General features: G+C 41.3%; 1 protein-coding gene across 2 annotated transcripts in view; it reads left to right on the top strand.

The window, feature by feature from the left end:
* The first annotated feature begins 928 nt into the window (after positions 1–928).
* arhgap5 (Rho GTPase activating protein 5) overlaps positions 929–24,276 on the top strand; it is a 51,717-nt gene continuing 28,369 nt past the window's right edge. Inside the window, exons 1-3 of one of the 2 annotated variants that reach the window (XM_005455938.4) lie at positions 929–1,223; positions 6,003–9,946; positions 12,481–12,634. In XM_005455938.4, the coding sequence (XP_005455995.2) occupies positions 6,212–9,946; positions 12,481–12,634 (3,889 nt within the window). In that variant the 5' untranslated portion in view covers positions 929–1,223; positions 6,003–6,211. Of the gene's footprint in view, positions 1,256–6,002; positions 9,947–12,480; positions 12,635–24,276 lie in introns of both variants that reach the window. The other variant, XM_003451201.5, reaches the window with a different exon arrangement.

The raw sequence follows: 24,276 nt of genomic DNA, 5'->3' as shown, positions 1-24,276 counted from the left end.
TCAAGCAGCAGCTGGTTGTTAAAGATTTTACATTGTTTGATCAGTTGCACTTGGGTCCGACTGATCGAACAATGTAATATATTTTACAGGGAAGGAAAAAACAAAACAAATCTAAAATCAGCACAAAAACTTTATGATTGAGTCTTTGATTCTAGACAGAATGTGGTGATTTCCTGTCACTTCTTCATTGTGCTTTTTTCTGCCAATTCGATAGCCTATATCCAGCTGTTCTACTATGCTAAGGCTGCCAAAAAGCTTTCATGCTATTGTCCAAGTGGCTGCAGCTACTCTTGTGTCTTTCACACTTTTCTTTCAAGTGCTTTAAGTACCATAAACCCATAGTGGTTGACACAGCAAACACAGAAAGCAAAGGATGCATTGTTTAGAAATTTAAAGATACTTTTTGTAATCACCCCCTATAGGTTTGAGCTACAACAATTACCACCAGGGGGCAGCATTTTACCAGTGGGTGTGTTAAAATATATTTTTGGATTGGTACTGCTGTTCTTATTTCTTTTTAGCCTTGTCACCTTTTCCTCAAGAAGATTAACCACCAATGTTAACACAAAGACTTACTGACTAGCCTGGTCGACCCATCTCATGGGACAATTTGGTACTAATAATATTATTATGGTATTATAATGTCATTTGATAAAATCCTAAACATTTATATAAATTAATTGTTAACACGAGATCATGGTGGTTGTTTCTTAAAATTCTGTTCATAATAATATAAAACTTAATGAATTAGAAATTCCAGTTTCCAATGGGTAGCTTTAACTTACTCTGTGCTCTTTTGCATGCCAGTGAAATTGATTTTACACCTTATGTTACATATTATTAATATGACATAAGAGAGAGAGAGAGAGAGAGAGTCAGGTGGATCAGTGGAGAGAGCAAGAGAGAGAATGGCAAGGTAGAGCGACATAGAGTCAGCAGAGGGAGTGGAAGAGAGAGAGAAAGTCGCCATTACTGCCTGGCTGTGCTGCTGAGAGGGGAGGGAGCATACAGAGCCAGGTTTCGGCTTTCAACGCATACCACACTAACAGCACCAAAATACACTAAAATACGGGCTAACCGGGCTTGTAGGACTACAGTGGACTACACCTTCAACTAAACCTGACTTCGGATTTTGGGGAAGCCGCCAGTGACCACGGATTGTGGATTGTGAAAAGAGTTTTGATTGCCTTTTAATGTGGGAATGCTTTCTCCTCTTCTCCGTGGTATGTGGATCTGGGAGCGACCATGTTATTAGGTGGGTAGGGGAATGTATTTGGACTGGGATTGGTACTTCATTAGCTAAACTAGCACTCCTTTTTTGTGGGTGAAGGGTGCCCGTACCACTGCGCCATCCCGAGTCAAAAGAACCTGGGATGGGGACGTGAGTCGGGCTTGTTAAATCAGCCAAGGTTGTAATTTTAACAAGTCTTCCCAATGAGGCTGTTGCTAACATTAGCCACTAGCTAACTCATCCTCCTGGCATGCTAGGCTAACAGTGTTCGGCTAATGCTAGCTTGTAGGATTGGGAAAGGTGGGTTTTTCCTCTCCTGGAGGAGTATCAGGGCCAAGGCAGGCCGAGCCGGGTATCGCCTTTTCTCTCTAGGGTAGATTCATAACCGCCCTATCAGTTCCCGGGGCTCCCAGCATTAGCCTCGAAGGATTGACGCATTAACTTAATATAAAGGTCTGCTGGTTTTAATTCCAGCATAACTAATTCACGTTAACTCCTCTAACTCACTCTCACTCCTCTTTTCTAGACTACTTTGATGTTTTATGTGATACCCACCCGTTTTCAGTTGGCTTTATAACACTGTTACACATATGTTAAAGCAGAAAATTTGAAGTAATCACGGAATAGGAAAAAAAATCGCAGCTGTCGTCTGAGTTTATAGCCTTCACGCCCGCCTCGCATTAATAGGTCGTTTAATTGTTTTTGAGTGCTTTTGGAAGTTGCTGGATTTTCTGCGTTAATATCCTGCTAACGTTAGCTCGGGGGGACGGAGGGCTGAGTGGAGGGTCACATCCAGGAGTGCCGCTGGGCAGATTATTGAATTTTCCCGACATTAACGAGGGTGTGTTTACACATACACACCCTTAACGTCTCAGCGGTGCTGAAGAGTTGTAACCACATATGTCATTAGGTGCTTTTTAACGCCTTTCCCCCCCTTCGGTGCCTCACAATACGCAGGCAGGTCAGTGGGTTTGTCCTGCTGCAGCAGCTCTGCATGCCATTTGCATCGACTCAGGCTGCTGCTGCTCCCTTTGCCCCTTTCCCAAACTCTCATTAAAGGGGTAGTCCGGCTTTTATCCAAGACCCCACCATAATGCTTCCTCCCGCGACCTTTTGCAGACCTCGCTGCAAAAAAACTGCCCTAATGCTGAGTTACAGAGATTTTTTTTTTTTAAAAAAAAGCATCAGTTATTAGTGGGACCCATTTGTGTTGAAAATGGCAATTAGGTTCTTTGTTGTTTCCACTTAGAATGTGCTATAAAACCATAAGGGTTCACTAAATGATGTGATGGGGCTCTTATGTCCATCATTGTCATCAGTGTTTAGGGCTTTTCTCTTCAGCTTTTTCTCCTAAATGGCCTGTTTGGAGAAAAGCTAACGATCCGGTTATTAACAATGGTCTGAAAAGTCGAATAAATCCTAGTCTTTCCTTATAGGATATCAAAATAATATATGCATTGTGTCATAGTGTAAAACCTGTAGGGATTTGGTAGAAAGAATGGTAAGGTGGAGTTCCCATCTTTATCATTTTAACATTTCTTTTTCTGTTAGAATTGATATTCATGGATAGGCAAGTCTGGAAGGGTTTGCAGTTTTGTCTGCATTGCTCCCAGAAAAAATGGATATTAGTATTGGCATTATGCTAATATACTGGCAAATATTCATAGCTAGCATTGGCTTCTACAGACTGCATAAAGGCACTGGCACTGACAAGCCCTGCGAGTGATGACGGGGGTGATTGTGTCAGTTGGCCTATAAACTGTTGTTCTTACATCATTCATACCCCCAGGGAGGGGGAAGTCAGATAAGTGACGCCCAGTTTCAGGTCTGGACCTGACTTTGGAAGAGGGTGACACAGTTTTTAAAAAATGAGTGTCTTACAAGGAAGGCACTTTACGGGAAACACCACTGCAAACTCTGACACTTGGAGTCAAATTTTTAAATTTTGATCAGTGTCACAGTAACGAGTTTCCTTTTGATAGTGATTATTTCTGGACGTGGTAGATCATTTGTAGCATTCTGTGGTGGATGTTATGCGCCTAATAAATTGGTGCTTTATATCAACTGTAGTTCTTCTGATGATGGCAGATGATGAATGGTTTTAAAAAGTTGAAATTCAGAAATTCTGGGAGTTAGGCCGTAGCAGTAAACTAGTCCTTAGTGTGGAGGACAAGATTTAATACTTGGGGGAGTCTGTTCCTCCTCTAACAGAGAGCTCACGCTACCTTTTAGGAAGTAGTTTCTGTTTTGCTTCTGAGTTCTGATTCTTGTGGGAGGAGAGCTGTCTGTACCCAAGTCAGTAGAAACCAGTTGTGCCTCATTTTAAATGATTGGCACACCCCTCTCTGGTATAGAACCACAGACTTAGGATGAAATAATAATACTAAATAAATAAATAAAGCAATAAAAAGTTTATTTCTACTGACAAATTCCAGCCAGTGTAGCTTGAAAAGGTTTATCATCATTGGCAGTGTGTTCCGCTGTGTTTCAGGGCTTAACAGCATTTAGTCATCTCTAAAACCAGCTTGCCAAGTGATACCTTAATCCCCCCCCTGCAGCCTCACAGTGAATGGACTAATCATGATGCACAAGGCTACTTTTAGCTATTAGTGCAGCATAAATGCAGTTTAGGCTCTAGTGTTGGCTGTTTGCAATAATAAAACCATCACCCGCCCTTCTGGTTGTCTTCAGTGTGAAGCTAATTGCCCATCACTGCCACTGTTCCTCGTGTGTGGCACTTATTCATTCATATTGACCTTGTGGATTGACAACTTTGATATCATCTGAAATTAATGCAAAGCAGATGCTGGAATTTGGGTGACAGATCTCAAACACTGAGGTTTGGATAAATATCGTGCCAGGAATGTAGCATTGCAGTGATTAATTTTCAAAACCATGTGAGTAGATTTTGCAGTTTGTAACTGATTGTTTAAGTTAGTAACCAGGTGAGGATTCCATATGTATTCCTGGGTGGAGTGTCATCAGTGAGTAGAGGGCCTTAGTTTGATGTTTATTGTCATTTCTATATTTAGGCTTGTTTTGGCTGCTGGCTGAAATAGGGAGGCAAACTGGATATAGTCTATTATCAGTCAGTTAATGTGGCACTAAAAGCAGGATCAGCAATCAGTCAGAAAGACAGGACAAAAATACGTATAATGCTTCTGCCTTCAAAATATCTCTAAGCTCATATATACTTCTATCTGACTGCTACTACAGTCAGGTGTGGCACAGTAGCTGTTTTAGCATATAGTACATAGGTTTGTAAACCTGACAGACCAGCTGGGTGGTTTTGAGATATATAGATCATGCAGTTTAAAGCACATTTTCTGTCAGTAAGCCAGTTTCTTCCTGCTTATGCTTAAGTTTGGTTTGTAAGTTAGGTTTGGTTTGTAGTCTATCCAGACAGGTTTCTTGGAAGGTGAGCCTTTTAAAAAAAATTTTATCATTCGACATGAGCCAGTTACAGCCATGTCCCCTCCTTATTTTTAAATCAAGTCCTTCTTTATGTCTTTGTTTCTACTGAGCCCTGTGTACACTCCCATCCCACAGGTGACATCATCACCTTGGTCTCTGTAAAGAGTCAGGGGAAACCTCATCATTTCATGTCAGCGAACCAGATTTCTGCTCTGGTGCAGTTTCTCAGGCTCAGCATGCCGTCGTTCTGCATGTAGAAATTCCAGCACACGCAGGCAGATTCACTGACTGATTGCAACTGTTCTGTAAAAACAACAGTGACTCAAATTGTCTCTGCAGCTATCACTTATCAGCCTCGGGTTAGGTCATGGAAGGTTTCAGCTGTATTTGACCGTGTTAATTTAGATAATATTTACAGAAAGATTGCCCAGTCAATCACATGTAGGCATTTTCTGTTTATTCAATCAGGAATTGCTGATTACCCTGATTGTTGAGAGTGAAATGTTTAGTTTCACTTGCTTGTTAATGCTACTAGTCAAATAGTCAACAGTGATAATCAGGATTAATAGTCAGAACCGGAATGTCAGGCAAAATCTATTATGACAACAGCAAGCAAAGTAATCAGGATTATACATTTACTCTTAATTAGGCAAGGCTGGTTTGTGCTGGTAATGGTAACAAATCTCAGAACTGATTTATTTTCTCTTTCTTTCTCAGAGTAAAGCAAATCATTTCTAGGTCAGTGGCTATCAAAGGGCTGGAGTTGCATGCCATTTTTATTCTGCCTCGACACAAATTGGTTGAAAGCGCTTATTTTTCTCAGCAACGGGAAGAGTGACATTGCTGAGCCCTCCGTGACTGTACTACTCTCCCTCTCTTATATAAATGTTACTGTCACACTTTGGTTGTTGTCTTCCTAGAATGCCGTTTTGATATTGCAGATGTGATAACAAAGTTTTCCCTTTTTCACTTTCAAAATTGTAGTAGGCCTTTGCATCACATTTTTACATTATAAACCTATTGTAGTAGGGTTTTAAAACCAGTGTAGTTTATTATTTATACATGAAAGGGCTGAGTAAAACCTCATCAAACCCACGAGTGAGCTTTTTTTCCCTATTCAGATATGATAAAGTGTATTTTACCTAATTTTTTGTTAACACAATCTAATTTTAGATTAACATGCATGAGTTTCTTTTATTGCGTCACAATTTACATGTGTCCATGTGTGTTCTAGAGCATGATGTAGACAAAAAGAAGCTGATTATATTATTTGTAATAAGTAAAACAAAAAACTGAAAATGTGGATTTGTTTGATTTGCTTGTATCTTTTCCTAATTTTGAATTCCATATCTTGCAGGCAGGTGATAAAAGGAGCCGTGGGCTGCTCTATCCCAGCTTGAATAAGATCCAGGATAGAAACGGAGATATATACGGAGAAGAGCATTCACTGGAACCAGGGAAAATGAAAATGAAGGCATCTCTGTATCACTGACAAGCAGACCTGGGATGATATCATGACCTTTTCTTCCTGAGAGTAACTAGTTTAGCAATGAGTGGGGGGATATAATGGCCAAGAACAAGGATGCACGCCCCCCGACATTCGCCGTCAGCGTCGTTGGCCTCTCGGGGACGGAGAAAGAGAAGGGAAATTGTGGCGTGGGGAAGTCCTGCCTATGCAACCGATATGTGCGTCCAGATGCAGACAACTACTACTCAGAGCACACCTCAGTGCTCAGCACAATAGACTTTGGTGGTCGTGTAGTTAACAATGACCACTTCTTGTACTGGGGAGAGGTGTCGCATCGAGGGGATGAGGGATTGGACTATAAAATCCAAGTCATTGAACAAACGGAGTTCATCGATGACCAGACATTTCTTCCGCATCGGAGTACGAACTTGCAGCCATACACAAAACGGGCAGCAGCAACCAAGCTCCAGTCAGCAGAGAAGCTTATGTACATCTGCACAGACCAGCTGGGCTTGGAGCAGGACTTTGATCAGAAGCAGATGCCTGATGGGAAGCTAAACATCGATGCCTTTGTGTTGTGCATTGATGTTAGTAAGGGTTGCAACAGGAAGTTTGATGACCAAATGAAATTTGTCAATAGCCTTTACTCTCAAATTGTCAAGTCAAAGAAGCCTATTGTTGTTGCTGCCACGAAATGTGATGAGTGTGTAGATCAGTACCTGAGGGACCTGCAGGGCTTTGTTGCCAGTAAGAAGAACTTGATGCTAATTGAAACGTCAGCACGCTCCAATGTCAACATAGAGCTTTGCTTCAACGCCCTAATCCAGCAGCTGGATAAAACAAGAGGGAAGCCAAAAACTGTGGCATACCTGGAGGCCTATAAAATCCAACGTCAGCTTGTTGCCTCAGCAACAGATAGATTTGAGAAATTGATGGTACACTCAGTGAGAGATTATCACACCACGTGGAAAACTGTGATGAATAATCTAAAGGGGCAATCTGACTATCATGAGTTCATTACCTTGGAGGGCACCAAGAAGGCCCGCAACATGTTCACAAAGCACATTGCACAACTGAAACAGGAGCACATTAAGAGGAGAAGGGAGGAGTACCTGACGACGCTACCGAAAACCCTTAACAACATCCTCAATAACCTGGACGAGATTGAACACCTTTCATGGCCCGAGGCACAGAGTGTGATCCGGAACAGGTCTGATTTCCAGTACTGGTTTGTGATACTGGAAAATACACCGTGGGACGAGACAGATCACATTGATAACAGTGACCGTAGGATACCTTTTGACCTTCTCGATACACCGGACGGTGAGAGAATTTACCATAATCACGTCCAGCACCTTCTGTCTGAGAAGAGGAGGGGGGAAATGAAAGAGAGGTTCAAGAAGACTTTGGAGAGGGTTCATTTTATCACTCCGGGGCAGCCTTGGGAGGAAGTCATGTGCTTTGTCATGGAGGATGAGGCCTACAAGTACATCACGGAATCAGATAGGAGGGATGTTTACTGTAGGCACCAGCAGGAAATAGTTGAAAGGGCTAAAGAGGATTTTCAGGAAATGCTTTTTGAGCACGCCGAGTTATTCTATGACTTGGACCTGAATGCAACCCCCAGCTGTGACAAGATGAGTGAAATTCACAGTGTGCTGAATGAGGAGCCCAGATACAGAGCACTGCAGAAACTTGCCCCAGATAGAGAGTCGCTCCTCCTCAAACACATTGGGTTTGTTTATCATCCCACTAAGGAGACATGCCTGAGCGGGCAGAACTGTGTGGATCTGAAAGTAGAACAAGTTTTAGCAAACAGGCTGGTACAGCTCGACCACGGACGCTCTAATCTTTACTATAACAGTGCCAACATCGATAAAATAAACCTCTGCCTCCTGGGAAAGGAGGGTCTCTCACAGGACCTAGCCAATGAGATCCGAGCTCAGTCTACAGACGATGAGTACACTCTAGATGGTAAAATCTATGAACTGGAGCTTCTTCCTGTGGACGTCAACTCCACTTTGCTCTTCAGCCACACTTGGGTCACCACTTTTAAGCCACACGGCTGCTTTTGTGTGTTCAACTCAATAGAGTCGCTTAACTCTATTGGCGATTGCATAGGCAGGATAAGGGCGGAGATAGCACAGAGTCGGCGAGATAGATTTGCTCAGCCACTCCCTTTTATTCTCATCCTGGCAAATCAGAGAGATAGTGTTTGTAAAAACATACCTATCTTAAGGCACCAGGGTCAGCAGCTGGCAAACAAATTGCAGTGCACCTTTGTTGACATCCCCTCCGGAGCCTTTCCTCGCAAATTCACTGAGTTCCAAATTAAGCAGGGTCTCAGAGCAGTGCTGGAGGGGCTAAAGCATAGCTTTGAGGTCTTGGCCCCACTGCCATGTATCAAAGACATGTCAGAGATGGACCTTAGAATAGTCATGTGCGCCATGTGCTGGGATCCCTTCAGCGTTGACCTCATCCTCTCGCCCTTTCTAGACTCACATTGCTGTAGCGCTGGACAGCCTGGTCAGAGCAATACACTGATACTGGATAAGATAATAGGGGACAGCAGGAGGAGGATCCAGGTCACCGTCCTCTCCTACCACTCTGCCATTGGTGTCCGTAAAGATGAACTAGTGCATGGCTACATTTTGGTCTACTCTGCCAAACGCAAAGCTTCTATGGCGACCCTGCGAGCCTTCCTGGCGGAAGTCCAGGATGTAATCCCCGTGCAGATGGTGGCAATCACAGACAGTCAGGCGGATTTCTTTGAGAATGATGCCATCAAGGAGTTGATGACCGAGGGGGAGCACATTGCCACAGAGATTGCTGCCAAGTTTACGGCCCTCTACTCGCTGTCTCAGTATCATCGGCAGACCGAGGTTTTCACCCCTTTTTTCAATGAAGTGCTGGAGAAGAAACCCAACATTGAGAGTTCTTTCCTGTTTGACAGCTCGTCACGTGAGTGCACCACAGGAGCCAGTGAAGATGTCTTCCCCACCTCTCCCCATAGCCACTCCCCAGCTTACAACACTTACTACCCAGAGTCCGACGATGATAATGAGGCCCCCCCACCTTATAGTCCAATAGGCGATGATGTTCAGCTTCTCCCCACACCCAGTGAGCGGGCTAAATACAGGATCGACCTCGAGGGGAATGAGTACCCAGTCCATAGCACACCTGTCGGAGACCATGAACGCAACCACAAAGTGCCTCCACCCGTCCGGCCCAAACCAGTTCTCCCCAGGCCTAATGTTAAAAAGCTGGACCCCAACCTGCTCAAAACCATTGAGGCTGGTATGCGAAGTAATCGAAGAATGCCACGTGCCCCAGTGATGCACGCTGAAGATGTGGAGCCATCAGACAACTATGCAGACCCTGTGGACACCCTGCTCAGACCCAGGGGCTTCCACAATGACGACATATATGCTGTGCCTGAAGACGCACACAACCGCCTGATCAAAATAAAGAACTCTTTTGGTGGGTTACACATTCTCCACGGAGGAGGAGAGGAAGAGAATGGGTTTGATCGGAAATCCCAGGCTGCAAGGCGGCCATCAAAATATAAAGATCGTTCAAAAATCCTTTTCAGCAAGACGAAAGCCTACCAAAGACGATTCCACTCGGACAGTGATGGGGAGGAGACTGGCCCAGCCACTCAGAAAAAGAAAAACAGAAGAGCCCATCGGGGCAGCGAGGAGGACCCGCTGCTCTCTCCCGTCGACCCTTGGAAAGGTGGGATTGATAATCCTGCAATCACCTCCGACCCAGAGCAGGAGGACAAGAAGTTGAAAAAGAAGAAGACGCCCAAGACGCCAAAAGAATCCAAGAAGGTGAGACTTGTTTGTCATGACAGATTGACTTTTGAAGAATCACATTTATTTATTTATGTTTTTAGAAAATAAGATGCTTTGAAAATGCTTTACAGAACAGAAAGGTCAAACAAAAGATTTTTTTTCTGTCTGAGAATGAGTGAAATAGCACTTTATTGCACTAAATATGGGAGCGAGCGAGAGACTGATATAGTGCATGGGTAAATGAGCACAGAAAAGACTGTATATAGTAGGGGGTGAGCAGATGTGTGTGGGTGTGAGCGAATTTTGTTGGCCTGAGACTCATCTGGAGAACAAACTAATTTGATAATTTATTGATTGGCCCCATTGGTAAAGTAGTTTATGAGCCTCTACACCTTGCAGGCCCTAGACAAGCAATAAAGGTGCTTGATAAAAGACACGCTGTTAAAGACAGTTGGTGTCTGTATAATTTCAGAGCAAAGACTGTGTCTTTGACAGCTCTTTAAAGGCTCGTCTGAAGCTTCTGACGACATCCAGACATGGTGTGTTTCATAGAGCCAAGAAGAAAATGCTTTGTGCACATTATTACTGTTAGAGCAACATTTTATTGTGGTGAAAAGCTGAAAAATTAAAAATCACGCATGCACAAATCAAACAGCCGTGTTTAAAATGAAGCTAAAAGCATGCATTAGTATGCAATGCATGCTCACGCCCACACATGAACATACTTCAGTATATAAATTCCTAGCTAATTACTTACAGGTATAGCGCTATTTGTGATATATTACAGACGGGAAATGGAGGTACTTGTTAATGTCATTTTCTGTTCCAAAGTAAATTTTAGGTGCTCAGAGTGGATACTTAATAATTATTCTGCAGACATGTTTGAGAACTGTTAAAACAAACATTGTCATTTAAAAAAAATTCTTAAGCAGGGACATCTGCTTTTGATTGAAGATGTTTGTAGTCTCGAAAAGAAGGCAACTGGACTTGTTTAGGGTTTTTTTGAAGATGTTTCGCCTCTCTTCCCAAGGGACTTCTTCATTTTTAGAACATCTAATGGAGAGTTCCAATAAACCCCTAGTGGGGGCTGTCCTCCACAAGTTAAACAGCATAGTGTATGTGGTGCAGTGCAGTGAGGAGTGCTCAGACAACTACATATGAGAGACCAAACAGCCACTCCACAAACACATAGCACATCATAGGAGAGCCACCTCAACAGAACAGCTGTACACGTGTGCTTAAAGGAGAAAGAACACACTTTTGAGGATGCCAGTGTTCACTTTTTGAATAGAGAAAACAGATGGTTTGAAAGAGGAGCAAAGGTGGAAATCTACACCTACTTTGAGCGACCATCACTGAACAGAGGTGGTGGCTATCAACCATCTACAGTGCAGTCCTGCGATGCCTTCCCCTGTGTTGCAACCCCCATTCACACCTTGCCCAGGTGACCTCAGTGACTCACTTGATTGTGGGGTAGGGCAATGTCTCACAGTGGTTTCACCTGTTGGCTGATAACTTGAATGACCCACACCTTTTTTTTTTACACCTTGGAAACAAAAACGTCTTGAAACATCTTCAAAAAAACCTAAAGAAGTTGAGTTTTTTTTTTTCAAGCTCTCAAGACTATTTGCACAGACAAAACACATAAAAATGCTTCAGAGCAAGTCAGCAACCATGGAAGCACAGATCAGATAATAAAGTGCAAATCAGTAGAGGAAGAGCCACCGGCGCTACATGGGCATCATAAAAGGGCATTGTTGGAATATTCAAACCACCTTAAATAATCAGAGAGGAGAGGGAAAGCCAGACCAGGAAGTACAAAACGGAAGGTGTTTAGTCGCCGTTCTGGCCAATTAGAGTGAATCTCGAACTGCTGTAGGCATGACAACACTTTGAAGAGCAGAAGAGTGTGGGAAATCAAAGCTAACGTTGCACCTTGTTACACATCCCAGCTTCAATCTGAATAACTTGTTTTGTCTGTTGTTTTCATCTTTGGTGTTCTTGTCTTCCTCTACATGCTTTCTCCCACTCGAATGCCCTTCATCCCACTAATTTTCTTTCTGATCTATTCCCCGATTACCCTCCTCCTCCTCCACCTTTTCTCCTGTGATAATGTTCTGCCTCCTCTTCACCCTCTCTCCTCCTCCATCTTTGTTCTCCCTGGTGTCTATTTCTCAATTGCCCCTTCATTCCTTTACTGTTTTTTTTATGTCATTCTCCCGTTTTTCTTCCTACTGTTTATCCATTTTACTCATATATATGTGTGTGTATATATATATATATGTGTTTCCATTTTGTTTTTTACCCCTTGTCTTCAATCTCTTTTTTAAACCTTTTGTTCACTTCTCCATGTTTTCATTTTCCTCTGCTTCCTCTTTTCCTTCCTCTTTTCTTCTGTTGAGTTCCTCCTCTTTTCTCAACTTGCTCTTATTTATTATCCTCTCTTCTCTCCCGTCATTCCTTCCTCACCCACTACTATTTTTTCTTATTTTATTTTTCATTCAATTATCTTCATACACCCTTTGCTCTTTGCCATCTCATGTCTGTTTTTCTTTTATTTGCTATCTTAGCCGAAATCTTCCAAGCCCCCCAAACCACTGTACCCACCAACTCGAAGAACTTGGGAGAGCAACTACTTTGGCATTCCCTTGCAGAACCTAGTAACCCCGGATCGCCCCATCCCACTTTTCATCGATAAATGTGTCGACTACATAGAGCGCACAGGTGAGTCATGCGTTTTCTCCATTTTTTCTTCCCTTATTCTCGCCTATAATTCCCTCTGTTCTTTCATTTTCTACCTCTTTTTTGTCATTTTGCAATCATATATTTTTTGGGGTGTTTTAGAACTCTTGCAAGGCGTGTGTGTGTTTTTCAGGCACTGATTTCAAATGAGTAATTGAGCAGGATGAAGGATGGAGAGAATAGGCAGAGGGGGAGGTGCAGTGATATATGGTGGGAGGTCAGCCAGCCTGCCAGTCAATACAAGTTAACTTAAATTGAATATGCTTTATTGGCGTGGCATTTGATTTCTTGCCAAAGCGCTGCTGGAATGATTACAAATAAGATGGTGAAAGATTACCGAGATCAAAAAACTGATTAGGGAATGGCAGTGGAGAAATGTACACAAGTACGTGCAATCCATTAATCAGCCTTGCTTAAGAAAGGAGAAAAGAAAATGAGATGTTACCGGTAAGAACATGCACGGATAATTGCAGATGTGAAAAATGTTTGATTGCACAGTGACTGGTAGAGTGTGTTTGGGTTATTAAATTTTTGTTGTGTCTCAAATAATTGGTGTAACAAAAACAAGGTTAAGTATTTGCCGCTGCTGTAATGTGCTGCTTTTCATTATATTTACATATCTTCGTTGAGATTAAGTTAGTTGATTAATAGGGAAATGGTTATACTCGTTCATCACTACTTAAAATGGTCATTAGGTTCAACTATAAATAGAAACACTCACTCACTGCAGTCAGTCAGCCTCACGGTCAAAGGTTCATTTTGTTCATTTTGAATCAGTGGAAAAGAACTTTTACAAGCCAACTGCTCTCAAAAGCCCCCTTAAAACCTGTCAACTAGCCAATCCCAAAAGTTTGTTGTTACATATGAAGCAGCAGCTTCTAGTGGTGGGCTGATCGATGCAAATATCAATAGTATCGATACCGAGGCTGATATTGTATTGGATCAATACTAGCAGGATAAAATCGATACTTTGTTTCTATCCTCTAAATTCAGTATGCAGATCACTGAATTGTGTTAAATTAATCATTTTTGGGGAAAAAATAAACCTCAAAACATGTTTTATAAAGAATGTGTAAACATCCTTGTATTTAATGTCACATGCGTCTTATTTGTAGCCTATAGCACATTTAAACAACAGGAGTTTCCCCAAAGTGCTTTAGAGACAGATACATTTCCATTCAAACTCTCCAGAAAACCCAGTTTCAAAATATATGAACAACTGAAAGGTGTGTTTTGTTGTATTAATTATTGTGGATAGAAAAGGTTACAGTGACTTAGTGGTCATTAAAATGTGTTTAGAATTTACAAACTGGTAATTATTTATTTCATAAGTCATGACACATGGCGCTCCCCTCTACAAGCTGCCTTAATAGGTTAAAAGTATTGGTGTCTGTATCAGCAATACTGGCCGTGTATTTAGTTGGTATTGGATTGATAATAGTATTTGAAGTATCGCGGAGCACTAGCAGCCACTCTTGTAGGAATCAGCCTGTATAAATGAAAGTGTAAAATAAGAAAGGCGACCTGTTTGGACATGTGTAGGTTCAGCTGGTGACACCAGCCCCAGTGCATGCTGTGTATGCGCCTGGCTTCCTTCCCAGCTGTCGGGAAGAAAGCCTCTCCCATAGTTTGGGAGATTCCTCTGTGAAGTCATGGACACATATTTATACAGTCCTTTAAACTCTCTGACCATTTTAAAGGTTTGTGTGCGCTGATTGATTACAGCCGGATTGTCCATATTTAGCCTCACAAGGAGTAAGATTTTTCCTGTGCTTTTAAAGCCCTCTTGCAGCTAGCCCAAGTGTGAATCTTCCTTCTGACCACTGAAATTAATATTTCAAACAAGTTTCATATTTTATAGGTTTGTTGCATTATGTATTTACACATGGGCTAGTACTTGTTTAGTGCTTTGAATGAACTCTAAGAAGTGAAAGAGTCTCTTGCTGAATGACCTCAAAAAAACTTTCCCCCAAGTAAAAGTCTCTAAATTACTGGGACATCTTCCCTGAAAATGTTTCATCCTAGTTGTTAACCTCAAGCATTCAAGGTCAGTTCTGTTATCAAACTTTGAAGTGTCCTTATCACTGTTATTTTTTCTAATTGCAACCACTTCAGCTAAATAAATGTGGAAACACTCTAGATGTTGACATTAAAGCGGCTTCAGTACATTAAACTGAGAGAACCTTCTTCCACATTTTTCTCCATCTGCAGTCATATGTGTAGCTAATCTATAGTATGTACATTGAAACGAGGTATTTTCCCGGAGGTATTTAACAGTAATCACTGTGTGTGAAAAAGCCTTTGGTCCTGTTTTGGAGGTAGTGTTTTTATCTGAGCTCTTTTAGGTTCTGCGGCTGTTAATTCCTGTCCTGAAAAATCCCTTCCGAATCTGTTTTGATATTCAGCTGGATCTACATGAGCCTGCCGGTGGATGCCAACCAAATGTAGGATTAATCCAAGGGCTGCTTGTGTGTGCGTGTGAGTGTGTGTGCGTGCAGACTCCTGCCAGCTGACAGTGGTGTGTTGGAGATTTCATGGCCAGTGCTGTGAAACCCTCTAAGTCCAGACGGTCTGTTGGGTGGATTTAACAGCTTTTCCCATCACTCCTTTTTCTGGAATATCGTTTCTTAGCACATACAGCCAGAACATCTTTGTGCCTTTCTTTCTTTCTTTATCTAGACAGTTTAAGAGCAATTTTGCAATTCGATGAGACCTTTCAGGTTCTCTCCTTGTTAGAGAGGAGTTTAGGGATTTAGTATGTAGCCTGTTTGCCTCATTAGATGCCTTGGGGTTAAAACATACTGTGTAACTGTTTAGTTTATAGTTGAGAGGGTGGAGTCGTTTGAGAATGACTGTGGGTGTTGGCGTAATAGTACAGAGTTAAAAAGACCCTCCTTTATTGCAAAAATGTTTTCATACCCCCTTGTCAGCAATGATCCACCCTGTGAATGTCTGCTTAAGTAAGATTCTGAATGTGTGCCAGCTCCAGAGCTGCTGCTCCATCTGACTCCTGACTCCTGAGCTGACAAGCTCCAAGTGGGAATCATTAAAATATCACTGTGATATTGTGTTATTGTTGGTTTTCCACCAGACACCAGCCACTTTTCACATTAATGGGGGTGAAAGTCTAAAAGTACTCCTCCTGTTTATGGTGGTCCTGTTTTAGTAGTGTTTCATCTACTGGAAAGGAACTTTATTAGGATATTCAGAGTACAAACTAAAGCTATCATACTTGTTTCCATTACACATGTCTCCAGTATATCTAAATTGATGTGTAGTCAGATTGGGCATCCTGTGTACATATTTTTTGATTAAATATTTAGTTATTAGTTACTTTCTTTCTTTTGAAGTCTGTCTAGCAAACATTTTAAAATGGTTAAATGGTTTTCAACTAATAGAGACGTTCAACAGTCTATATTAGTATGTTTCTGTTTGGATTAAAAAACAGTACTGTTTTCCCTCTTGTTTTTTCTTTTTCTCTCAAAAAACCCCCGGAAGTTCAGAATTTCAGAAAAAGAAGTATCTAGTTTTAGAACTAGCAATTTAAAGGTCTCACTGGGCTCTTGGATCTCATGATGGTAGTTTTTTTTTCCAGTTGTATTTCTAAATGACTAAATAATGAACCGACCAACCACAAAGTAGCACTGGTAACTATTATATACATTCTCTGTCATTATGCTTTAGTTATCTGAGACTTGGTTTCACGGTCCAAAATTTAAAGATATTTAATTTACCACCTTAGGAGATGTCTGTCATTAAAAAAAAACAAAACAAAATTTACTTTTGCTCATATACAAATGAACTCATGGCCTCTACAGAAAATTACTCAATCAATCAATCTAGACCCAACATGTTCATGGATAACAGTTGCACACCAAGGACAGTCACTTTCTGTTTTTGGGTTCTAGCATGGAGGATGGAGCTGTACTCTCTTTGGGGGTGGGGGGTGACTGCTGGATGGCTGAGTTTAACTACATGTAATAAGCTGCCAGGCAAGAGGCACAGAGGCAGAGAGGTGATGATGGCTATTTGTGGTGCCTGTGGTTTCAGACCAGAACGTGTGAGTGGAAAAGCTGTGACTTTGTGTGTCTGTGAAAGACAAAAAAAAAAAGTGTGTGTGAGACAGAGCGTGGCTGTAAATGTGACTGAAAGTGCGGAGATGTAATTCTGTGGGTGACATTTATTTGGTGGGTTTGTGTAAGCGTTAAGGCTGTATCGCGTGGTTCGTACACGCACTCTATCCGACCTGCTAGATTTAATGCGGATCCTTTTCTGAAGTTTCATGGCATCAGCTCTACATGCTTGTTTTGTAGAAATCATCTAATTAAGTGTGATGTGTCAAAAAGTTTTCTGTGGTAATGTGCAGTGCCAAAGAACTCTTAAAGGAACTCAGATAAAGTGCCTGCATTAAATAAGGATGATGTTTGCTCTGCATTTGCTGCCTCTGTTTCCTGCAAGGAGAGATCTGCTTGTTATCCCTTTTTTGTGTGCTACAGTCACCACATTCTAATAAGAATACAACTGAGAGGCATCCCAAGGGCCCCAGGAACCCATAAAGGTTTTTGGATTCAGAAATAATGAACCAAAGCCTTCAAGGTTTCTGACGCTTCCTGTATCAGTACGCCATAACGCTCTTAAAGTGAGAATTTAAGCGAAAAACCCTGAGAAGTTTTTACTGGCGTCTCATCCATAATATGTGACTTTATACTATCTATTAAAAGGACAATTTTAAGTATCCTTTACATGTAATTAAAAAAATGCCTAAAAAAAGCATTGTCCTTGGCTTAATAAGATCTTAACCAATCTATTGCAACAGATAGTTGACACAATTAGTTCCTGTTTCAGTGACAAATCCTTTTGTTGCTTGTCGCTATCCTATGGTTTTCAAGACTTGAGTTTTTTTACATGATTTTTCTTTAGCTCATAAACTTCAGGGACACATAAGCATGTACTGATGTTCTTCTGTGGGAGGTATGTAATTAAAAAAACAGCATAGAAAGATCTGAAGACAGAATTTATTATAAACATATCAGAACTGGTATATTTTCCTTTGTCTAATAAGAGCTTTATATTGGCACAGTTTGCTCCAGATAGTTAAGGATTTGGTGATTTTCATTGGTCTATTACAGGATTTGAAACTGTCACCACATGATGTCGCACAGCTGTGATGGCAGAGAGTCTAATCTGTCAACATCCTTAAGGTATAAATCTGCGGTGTTACAATTTTGTTGATGTTGAGACAGTTGTGTTAAATGGAAATGTCTAAAGCCCGTTAAAACATCTTTATAATAGATGTATGGGCTACTCTACACCCAATCCTTTGTCAGCTCTTTGTTTTGTTTGCCGTTAGCTGACAACAAGGCTGCATAATAACGGGAAATAATTAGAAGCAAATAGATGAAAAGTGTTAGTTTCCCACTTATAGCTTCACCGTTAACTCAACTGGAAACACTTTGCTGAGATTTTTCTTTATTAGTATTTAATTCATAATCCTTCGTTTTGCAGTTTACCAGCTGTCAGATTTGCCTTCTGAGACCATTCTGGACTCTTCGGCTGTTATCATGCGCATATATTTTTTTGCAAGGCCAACGATCCCAAATTTTGTGTTAGTGAAAATGAAGGAATATTTGTATATGAGAATTTAACTGAAGGCGGGTTTGTTTGTCTGTTTCCAGAAGTGTAAATGTGCTTCTGCCTGGCCGTTCTTTTTTGTGTGCAAGTGTGTGTAGCCTTTGCAGTGCACAAAAAGGTCCTGACCGTACATGTCTCCAAAATGCAGCAGTCAAGGGATCAGGCTTTCAGTTGGCTGCAGTCAGTACGGGGTTTTGCTTATATCTGTAGTCCGTACCCTTTTCAGCATTAAAGCTCTCACTGTTATCCAGAATGACGTACAGTGAGTCTGCAGCCCCCTGAGAAGTTCAGGTCCCGCTAGCATTCAGTAGGGAGGAGGCGTAGGGTCAGAGCTGCAGCGACCTGATAATACACCTGAGAGAAAAGTGCTGTGGAAAAGAAATGAAAGCTAAAACGTTTTAAAGAAGAATGCACAAAATGGGGCTTTTAAAGGAAGGTGAGAATGAATAGTAAGAGGAGAGAGCGTGAGGTACTTCTTAAAAAGTTTACACCCACGCACTCAACAACCCTTCACTGTGGAAGAAGTGAACTCACAGATATTCAGACAGCAGTAGTAGCTTTTGAAAAATGACTGCTTCAGCAACACATGCAGTGCGTCGGGTATCATTCAGCAGAGTCTCAGGCGGCCGAGCGTCTCAGCAGCTTACAGAAGACAGATCTGTTCAAAGAGAGTCACTCGGTCCAGCTGTCCTAGAGGATGACACGAGCACCGCCTTTGAGTTTGACGTCATTCCAGTTAAATTGCACTTTTTAGTGGCATTAAAATGAAGCCATTTTCAAACTTTAAAACAGCTCAATTAAAAGCTACTGCTACCATTTTAACCTCTCTTTTAATAAGCCACCCTGAAACCATTTTACCAATATATACCACAGCGGTCAATAATTAACTCTGAGTACTCGCTGATGCTGGACGCTGATGCAAATCCTTCATATTTTACATGACGACCATGTTGTTTTATAGTGGGCCAGTAAATGTGTAAGCCATACTTTTTTTTCTTCTAATAAACAACATCTCATCATTTGGAAAGTTGTTGTTTATCTACAACTAGAAATCTGTTAAAAGGGTTGGTGAAGGAGATTAAATGAAACACCAGCTTGCATATTTTCTTCTTCCAAAATGCTCTTTGTTCACCTAAAATGCTGACATCTTGGTATTTTAAGATGGCAAAAACACACATGCTCCAGGCTCCAGTGTGCACCAGTTCAAGATGCATGTATTTTCACGTGGTACCAATGAACTGCTGCTTAAATTCTACATTTGGTAAACTTTGCGTTGAATGAAATGGCAGTCAAATGAAATGATCAGGCTTTGTGTGTAGCCCTGAGCTGTTCCTGAAACTTTATATATTTTTTTGGGCTTGAAGCCAAAGCGTAAAAGGCACAATGAGGTCAATTTTTGTTAGGTCTGCTTACATAAAAAACCCCAAAACATCAGTTTGGCCTCGGAGAATAAAACCGTTTGACGAACTGGGTCTCGCAGAAGAAGTCTTTGAGAGATGACAAGCACAAAGTGAGGACACACAGCTCTTTGCCGCTGAACTCGATTAGAGAAGTTTTATTAAATGTTTCCTGCTCCCCAGAGACATGAAATGGTATTTGGCATGAGGGCTGGAGGAAGGAGAGAGAGAGGGAGGCAGAGCAATGATTAAATGGCTTTTTGATGCTGATGCATTTTGAAGTCCCATTGGTTGTTATTTTCCCCAGCACTTAGTATAATGTGAGGAGGGGAAGGATGGAGGAGGGGGCGATGGTTTCTCAGCGCTTCAAAAGAACTTCCATTGGCTATTTGACTTCTTAAAAATGTCACATTTTCTTGCATTTTTTTCGTTTTAGCTTTTCAAAATATATTTTGTTGAATTTTGATGTCATTTATTAAATCAGTCATTCAAATAAACTATTTCTCAATGAGGAACAGTCTTAATTAAGAATATGACATTCATCAACAGCACAATGAATGGGCTAAATTTGCTCTAATAAAAATCTGACAGCTTTTTGCCAATTTGACTTGACTATTATAAAAAATAGGTTTAGAGATCGTTGGCAGCGATTAACTGATAAAAAAGCATTGCTTAAAAAAATGTAACAACACATTGAGTATAATTATACAGCCAGAGCAATTTTGTTTCAACAAAAGAAATCCACAATACTTCCACTATAGCACATTTTTCACTTGGAAAGTACATTTTAATCTAACTTTATAACCTTTAATGGTCAGTTAATGACTGCAGACGTCAGCGTGAGCTTCGGTGCCTCATTTCTCGTTCCAGACATTGTTTTGCACAAGCACGTGTTCCTCAGTTCATTGCAACAATGCCAGTTTTTTTTTGCTAATAGCCAGCTGGAGCGACTCTGGAAGTGGCAGGAAACCCCAGTACACTGGTTCTTAACTTCTACTTTGAGCCCTGCTGGAGAATTATTCAGCAAGCATGTCAACCAGGCTTCACACAAAGCTGATTATTGGCTATTTTCAGCCTTGCTTTGAAGTCAGGTCTCCATTCCTGACTTTGCAGCGGAATGAAGGGATTTTCATTGGAGTGAAATAGATTTTATAAAAATAATTCATAGATTTTTGAGTACCTCCTTTGAGTATGTGCTTGAAAAATATAGTCATTCAAAAGAGCCAGGGGTTGCAGAAAGAGAGTTCAGAATGATATAAGAGGCTAAAAAACACAGCTGACAGGAGATGAAAAATAATTCTAATATAGCGTGTTCTTCTACCCTTTCCTGCCAATCATTCTCTCCACTTCTGTTTATTAGATATGCGCCTCCAGCTTTCTGTGCTCCAGTAGAAGAGTGAGGAAATCGGCCAAAGTGAGAGTTCAAGTTGAAAATTGATTGGCGGGTTGGCTTGCTTCCCATTCCCTGCACTGGGATTCTTTCTGTGGGCTGTGTTGTGTTGTGATCATGCGCGTGTTGTTTTCCTGCTGGCAGCTGGACTTACGTCATGTCCAATGGAAACACACAAAATGAGCTTCCTGTTCAATGGTCAGAGAGCCAGCACTCCCAGCTGCCTGGTCCCCGTTGAGACTAGTCTAACCGTCTGACCTGTGACCTTCTGGTATCACTGTCTGGGAAGAAAAAAGGCTTTCTGTTTAAAAAAAAATAATTTTTATTCTTTTATTTTTGTTTGAAGACTAGAAGAGAAACAATCTGCAGCTACAGACAGACAGAAAACAGCACTTTAAGATTAATCTGCACGGTATTGATTGTAATTTATACCACTTAAAGAAAAACAACAATTGTCCAATCAAAACAGCCAGTCTATTGATTTCTTGTTAATCAGCTGATTGACTCATTGTTCCAGTTCTAGTCTTTACATTCGCTGTACACATCACACCCTCACATTTGCACTTAAATCATGCAGGTAATTTTCTGAATACTGAGCTCTACAAAATTTGAAAGCAGGCTCAACAATAACAACATAAAACCCATAGATTTAATTTGGGATGTTGTTGCCTCAAGGGTCACGTCCTTTTGTACCTCTGCACTGCTTCCAGTGCTGTCGCTATTTTTAGATCGCTCTGGAAGTCCCGTTACGACCATTTGAAAGCAAAACATGAGCATGAAGTGTTCAAACCCGAAATTCAGATTTGGTTTTAGGTTTAACACAGTGGAGAAGCTTAAGTACATATCCCACAGAGCACTCTAAAAACAAGGAGCAAGTTTAAAAAAAAAATGGGTTGAGACATTAACATTTATGATCATACCTCATATGATCAGTGGAAAGCAGCGTAATCCAAACAGATCCTGGCATTTCATGTTTGGACTCCTTCTGCCACACAAACTCCTGAGTGAGAGTTTATGCTGGCTCTTGTCAACTGTCAGGCAACTCAATAGTTCACCATCGGTAATCAGTGAACAAGAGTCGTTTGCACTCATCTATAGATTCTCTTAAGCTTTTGTTAAATTACACCAAACACTTCCTGTTTCCCAGGATACACTGGAAGACTATAATTAGGCCACCAGAGGATGTAGTAGCCGTTCCCAACACAGTAGCTTGTGACGATGGTATTTTTGCCTGTGTCAACAGATAAGGTTTCAATATTGCAATCATAAAACGATCCAGTGACCCAAAGTATCAAAACAGGACCTGTCAGCAAGTTAGATAACAGACTCACACTGCTGGCTTCTGGTATAATTGTGGGATTATTTGTGTCCATTGATGTGTGGCCATTAACAAACTGTTAACCAGGAATAGCTGTAAGGCCACTAAACTATATTATTTTTGTGAGGCTAGGCGTTTAATTGGTTTTTAATTATGATTTTGCCTTACAGCGATTTATAAAAACAAAATAATTAGGATAAAACAAATCCTCTTTTGCATTAATTTCCCTAACAATGCTTTTGTTTTGTTTATCCTGGGTTTCTTTTCAGTTGTATTTTTTTTCTTTCTTCATATCTCTGAAAGCTTAAATTCACTGGCTGATTAATGCAGGTCAGGCCAAGATGATGGAAAAATAGCCTTTGGCCATCAAACCGACTGTTGTCGGGCTATCTGTAGCTTGCCCTGAGGCTGCCATGTAGGGTTCTTCAGGCATGCGAGTCCTCTGCCACCGGGGGCTCTCTTTGCTCCTGTCTGTACCCTCAGACAGCCGGCTGAGAGAGACTGACCCTAACCCTGGTGTCAAAAACTTCCCAGCGGATGAATATAACCCTCCACCACCCTCAACTCTTTTTAAAAAAAATTTATTTATTTAACCATTGTAATTGTTGTTGTGTTGTTCGCTAAAATTGAGCAGGCTTGCTTTTTTCCATGCATCCCAGAGTCAGTAGGAGACACTTGATTTTCCCATTGTATCATTACAAAATTATATTTATAAGTTCTTTGTTTACCAGTAACTACAAAGTCTTGACCTTTTACAGTTACATCTGGGTCGTTGGTTCGCCTTCTCACACGAATGCATTTAGTGAAACTCAGAGGTATGTGATATTTCAACCCCAGCAGCTATTTTCTTCAGTACTGTTCACATGACAACAGTCTGCAGTGACTGACTGATTAGCTTTGTGCTGTTCTGAGGGAAATTATTCTTTCTGATTAATCTACTGCAGTTACCTTTGACCTTCATTTGTTTAATTCATATTCTGCTGTTATAACCGAAGACCAGCGTCTCTTGTTTTTTCCCCTTCTCTGTCTAACTCAAAGCTTTAGCCCTGTTTCCCAAGCTTATGAGTCACTGGCTGGTGTTTGATTCCTTTCCCCAGTTAGAGCGAGGAGCTGTGGCACAGTAGCTTGTGGTTGGATGAGCTCTAACCACATGTAATAAACCACCAGCTGAGAGGCGGAGAGGTGATGGCAGCGATCTAGTGTTTCTGTGGTTTCTGAGTAGATAATGGGTGCGTGAAAAGCAGACGCCACAAAGGCTCGCTGTTCTTGTGACAGGTCGTGTTTGCGGTTACATGTGACTGCGCTCAAGTGAGGCTGGATCAGGCGGCTACAGAGCATTTTATTGCTTATGTTTGATTTGTTTGTGACACTTTACAACACCGTCATTTTAGGTTCTTATAACACAGCCTTACATCCTGCTATGTAGCCTCGAGTCCTAATCTCTTCCCTGTGGAGTTCCTGGTCAGTGACACACCAAGAGACAGGAAAATGTGGGTGTGGACCTGACTGTGGGTGTGTGCGTGCCTGTGGCTGAGTATCTAAGCAGCCGCTCCCTTCTCTCCTATCCACCCAGTTTATGATTTTTTTCAGTGAATAGGTGAAGCAGGGACTCTGACCTCATTCATCCGATCACCTTATCCCTCTGGGCAAGCTCTGCACTTTCTGCCCTTCTTCCTCTCTCTCTGTATATTTCTTCTCATTTATCTATTCTCTGTGTGCTGATCATCTCCAGTGAGAGACAGAGGATAGAGTAAAAAAGGACAGAGTTGTTTTTTGGGGTTTTTTTGGGGTTTTTTTTTTTAGCTTGGCTAATTGTATGTGATTACCTGTTTTGGGCTTCAGGAATGTTCAGACCTTGTCTCTGTCTGACTACGTCTACTGCTAAGAG

Source organism: Oreochromis niloticus, linkage group LG19 (assembly GCF_001858045.2).
Source record: "Oreochromis niloticus isolate F11D_XX linkage group LG19, O_niloticus_UMD_NMBU, whole genome shotgun sequence".
In the NCBI taxonomy this organism is placed as follows: Eukaryota; Metazoa; Chordata; class Actinopteri; order Cichliformes; family Cichlidae; genus Oreochromis; species Oreochromis niloticus.
The sequence above is the reverse complement of the archived record's forward strand: the minus strand, read 5'-3'. Positions and strand labels throughout refer to the sequence as shown.